The sequence below is a fragment of the Salvia hispanica genome, chromosome 5, assembly GCF_023119035.1.
Source record: "Salvia hispanica cultivar TCC Black 2014 chromosome 5, UniMelb_Shisp_WGS_1.0, whole genome shotgun sequence".
In the NCBI taxonomy this organism is placed as follows: Eukaryota; Viridiplantae; Streptophyta; class Magnoliopsida; order Lamiales; family Lamiaceae; genus Salvia; species Salvia hispanica.
Window position 1 is genome coordinate 33,410,622 of NC_062969.1, and position 5,027 is coordinate 33,415,648.

The 5,027-nt window shown below is 34.0% G+C and overlaps 1 protein-coding gene across 1 annotated transcript; it reads left to right on the forward strand.

Annotated features, from left to right (window-relative positions):
• Nucleotides 1–202: 202 nt before the first annotated feature.
• On the forward strand, nucleotides 203–3,942 carry LOC125187908 (serine carboxypeptidase-like 40). The gene is made up of 8 exons (XM_048084560.1): nucleotides 203–619; nucleotides 1,325–1,432; nucleotides 1,513–1,787; nucleotides 2,224–2,484; nucleotides 2,757–2,875; nucleotides 3,302–3,394; nucleotides 3,548–3,653; nucleotides 3,738–3,942. Exons 1-8 carry the CDS (start codon nucleotides 253–255, stop codon nucleotides 3,891–3,893), a joined length of 1,485 nt encoding a protein of 494 aa, XP_047940517.1. The 5' UTR covers nucleotides 203–252; the 3' UTR covers nucleotides 3,894–3,942.
• Nucleotides 3,943–5,027: the final 1,085 nt, after the last annotated feature.

A 5,027-nucleotide genomic window follows, 5' to 3' on the forward strand; every position in this document is an offset into this window, starting at 1 on the left:
TAACCATCCAAAAATAAGAATGACCAATTTACCCCCTGATCTGCCGACAGGTACATATCTACATACATACATTATTATTGTATAATAGCGTCAAGTTGGGAGGTGCAATCATCCAATCCCAACAAATTTCCATGTTTGTTTAGACTTTTGATCACATGTATCCAAAATTATTTTATTCCCACCTCTTTTTTGAATCTACTTAAAACCAAATCCCATCTCTCCATTTCAAAATTTCCTCAATCAAAAAGAGACATGTTTTTTCCTAGAGCCTTTTTGCTTCTCATCGCCATTGCATCCCTTCAATGGCCACAAATCGAAGCAACTAAGCAAATAGAAGCTCTCTCACGAATTTACAAAGAAAAGTTGCATAGAAACAGCATTGATAGAAGGCATTTCGATGCAAGCCATCACTCACACAACGTGAGAATTCTGTCTCAGAAAGGGATGAAAGAGAGTGACCGGATAGAGAAGCTGCCCGGCCAGCCGCCGGTCCGGTTCAAGCAGTACGGTGGCTATGTGACCGTGAACCAGACCGCTGGTCGAGCATTCTACTACTATTTTGCTGAGGCTCAACGAGCTCATCACAAGAAAATGCCTCTTCTTCTATGGCTCAATGGAGGTCACTTTCTTCACTTACTATTTTATTTTTTCAAGATTTTTTATTTGCTAATTTTTGTTTTTAATTATTTATGGACTATTTTATTTCATTGGAAACCCCATCGTTGACCCTTATTCCAAACCATGGCCTCATTTTTTAATTTTTACCTAATGGCATATTTCCTTCTAGAAAAAGAGCAATATGTTAGTAAAAGTACATTTCCCTTCTTTCGAAACTGATCAAATAAGTACTACTACAAAGTTAATTTATATTACTAGTTTATTTGTCCTTGTTATATGGGGTTACATATGAACTGACATAGACAAGCTACCTAAACTTATTAGCTGTTGCAAAATTAAATTTTTAGTGTAGAATTAAAATAATTCATCCAAAAACATGTTTGGACTAAACTCATACTACTACAATTTTCTTATATTTGTGACTAACTAGCTAATTATTCTGTCACCAAAAGCATACCACTTCTGCCAGTTGGGTCATTCCACAAAATTAATTCACTTCTATTTTTAGTAAATTTTTCTTTGTATTAAAATGGACATCGATCTACACTAACAATACTTTAATCACTTTACATTTTCTTATCTCTTTTACTTTATCAATTTCACGTAAAAATTTATGTCATTTCCAAATTCACTATTTTTATTGGATCGGAGGAAGTATTTATTTGGTTAATTTCAGTCAATTTAGATATTTTCGAAATTTGAACAGGTCCTGGCTGCTCATCTCTTGCCTATGGAGCAATGCAAGAACTTGGGCCATTCCGTGTCCACAGCGATGGCAAAACTCTCTACAAAAATCCATTCTCATGGAATCATGGTATCTTATTTTACTCCACCCATAATTATTTAACCACACATTTGGTTAATTTTTTTTTACTAATGGTAATTTTTGTGAAGCTGCAAACTTGTTGTTTCTGGAGTCCCCGGCCGGCGTCGGATTCTCGTACTCGAACACGACCGCAGATTTTAGGAGTGGCGGCGACGCTAAGACGGCCATCGACAACTATGCTTTTTTGGTGAACTGGTTGGAGAGATTTCCAGAGTACAAAGACAGAGATTTTTACATTTCTGGAGAGAGTTATGCAGGCCATTATGTGCCTCAATTGGCACACACAATTCTCTATCACAACAAGAAAGCTGGCAAGACCATTATCAATCTCAGAGGAATTATTGTAAGCCCTTTTATTTTATTTTTTAAATATTTTTTTTAATTGAGTAGTTTCTTACTTTTAGATGAACATGGAGGAATTATTTGATTTGGATTGGGAGCATGATGGCATCATTATAGTATTATCCATTTCATGAGCATTTCCACAATGTTTGGGGCCATGTAACAATAATTCTAATGGTCCCTTGCTTCAAGTTTGGTCATGTGAAAGAATCATGTTTTTCTTTTAAAAAAAAAATTAACCTCACATGATTTATATTCTCCCATAAATTTCGGATTAGTATTTTAATTTAGTCATGTGTATCATACAATTCTAGCAAACATAGTTCCAATTATTTTTTATAAGAAATGTTCAACACTTTTGTTAGTAACATACACTAATTCATGATATCCTCTGCTTTTATGATGGCTTTCCGCTGAGATTGAAATATTGAATGCAGATTGGAAATGCGGTGATAAACGACGAGACAGACACGATAGGAATGTACGAGTATTTCGGAAGCCATGCTCTAGTATCAGATGAAACCACCAAACAGATAATGACATACTGCGATTTCTCCCCTAACGCGACGACTCAACCGGACAAATGCAACGAAGCTGCGGAAGAAGCTGATAAAAACGTTAATGTTATTGATATCTATAACATTTATGCTCCCCTCTGTTGGAACCCTAACCTCACACAAACACCCAGGACTGCATCGGTAATTATAAACCTCTATGCTTGGTATGATGGAATGGAATGAAGATAGGAATAAAATGTCAATTTCTTTGGATTTCATTTGCATTTTTATCCATTCACTCATTCATCCATCACACCAAGCAAATGAATAGAATGGAAGTAGGAATAACGTTCACATTCACATTTCATTCTACCATTCAATTCCATCATATCAAAAAGCCAGTAATGCTTACTATATGCTTGCTCAACTTTATTAAATTAGAGTATTTAATTTGTTGCGTTAATATAATGCAGGTGTCACATATGGATCCTTGCAGTGATTATTATGTGTATGCATATTTGAATAGGCCTGATGTTCAGAAGGCACTACATGCTAATGTTACCAAAATGTCCTACGATTGGGAACCATGCAGGTAATTAATTCAATTTTCTTCATAATATATGAGATTGAGTACTTATATATAATAGTAACGGGTAGTAGTGATAAAATGCAAACTGCATCTTCTCTACAAACTCTAAACTATGATCTGAACCGTTAGATTTTAAGATTTGATCTCAACAGATGACAAATAACGTCAACAGAAAATGTCAAACACAACGTCAAGCGGTTGACAATGTTGAAGTTGTGTTGACGTTATTTGTTTGACATCAAATCTTGGAATCTAATGACCCAGATCATAGTTTGGAATTTGTACAATATATAGAGTTTGCATTTATAGTAACAACTTAATTTCCGTAAAACTACAACTCTAGCCCAAAAAATAAACCAAAATTCATAATCATATGTTGGTCCTTATAGTTAGATTCGTACTAAAACTAGTTTTATTTGAATAATATAGCGATGTTATCAAAAAATGGACCGATAGCGCTTCGACCGTTCTCCCACTTCTGCAAGAGTTCATGGCTAACGGACTTCGAGTTTGGGTATTTAGGTAACAATCTTTCCCTCTCATTATTCAAGTCTTTATTTCTCTCCACTTAACAGTGTTTTGATTTTGAACTTGAACTTCAACGTCTATAGAAAATATGTCGATTTCTATCGATTTTCATAATTGAAATAAGCTTTGATGTACTCAATGTTGTAGTGGAGATACGGATGCAAGGGTACCAGTTACTTCAACAAAGAATTCCATCAACAAATTGAAACTTCCCATTAAAACTCTATGGCACCCTTGGTTCCTTGGTGGAGAGGTACTTGCATATCTTAGAATCATTTTAATTTCTTTTTGCTATATGGGAATAAATAAATTGTATGTTTAATAAATAATAATGCAGGTTGGTGGGTATACACAAGTGTATAAAGGTAATCTAACATTTGCTACAGTTAGAGGGGCAGGACATCAAGTGCCTAGTTTCCAACCGGCTCGAGCGCTTTCTCTAATTATGCATTTTATTGATGGGACAGATCTCCCTAATTCTTCAAGAATATAACTCTTTATCATTTTTCAACTCATTATTATTAATAAAATGTCCTTCCACACGTGTGAGCAATTCATTCATCCTTGTAGATTTGATCCTTACTCCCATGTGTTAATTAATAACTAATGGGTTAAGGTTTTGATCAACTAGTCTAGTGAATCTGTTTGATCAGTTCACGTATTTCTCATGCACATGCTGATGCAGTTCTAGAAGACAAGTCTTAGAGGCTAAGAAAAGTATATTTTTGGTTTTATTTATTTCCTAGTTAATAGAATTAGGAGATGAAAAAAATATTAGTTATTTTTGCTTATTATCTTTTTAGTTATTTTCTTTCTTGATCCAGTCAACTGTTGCAAAATGGAATTCACACTGTCTATACAAATCATGTTGATTAGTCATAGAATCTCCATATCCAATGTCCAAAGGGACAGTAAGCATGTTAACACCAGATGGTAAAATCTTCAAGCAATTTGAATTCACAGCATCGCCGACATTAATATTCTATGTGTTCCCTGGATTGATGAGCAAATCCCCGCCTCCTTTATGATGCAGTTTTAGAAGACAAGTCTTGGAGGCTAAGAAAAGTATATTTTTGGTTTTATTTATTTCCTAGTTAATAGAATTAGGAGATTGGAAAAAATATTAGTTATTTTTGCTTATTATCTTTTTAGTTATTTTCTTTCCATAAGCTTAGGATTTCATAGTTATTTTCTTTCTATAAGTTTAGGATTCCCTTTGCCTATATAAAGGCTTCATTGTTGATCTTCAAAGACAGACTTTGAAATAATAATTTTGCATTGAGTTTTTATACTCCGAAGTTCTCAATTTAGTTGAGTTCTTTTTATCCATTAGTTTAATCATTCTCATAGTTTCTCTACTTCATTTGCATCATTTGGTATCACGATCCTGGTTGATTATCAATGGCTGAACGTAGAACCTGGCTCTGATACCAAATGATGCAAATGAAGTAGAGAAACTATGAGAATGATTAAACTAATGGATAAAAAGAACTCAACTAAATTGAGAACTCGAGAGTATAAAAACTCAATGCAAAATTATTATTTCAAAGTCTGTCTTTGAAGATCAACAATGAAGCCTTTATATAGGCAAAGGGAATCCTAAACTTATAGAAAGAAAATAACTATG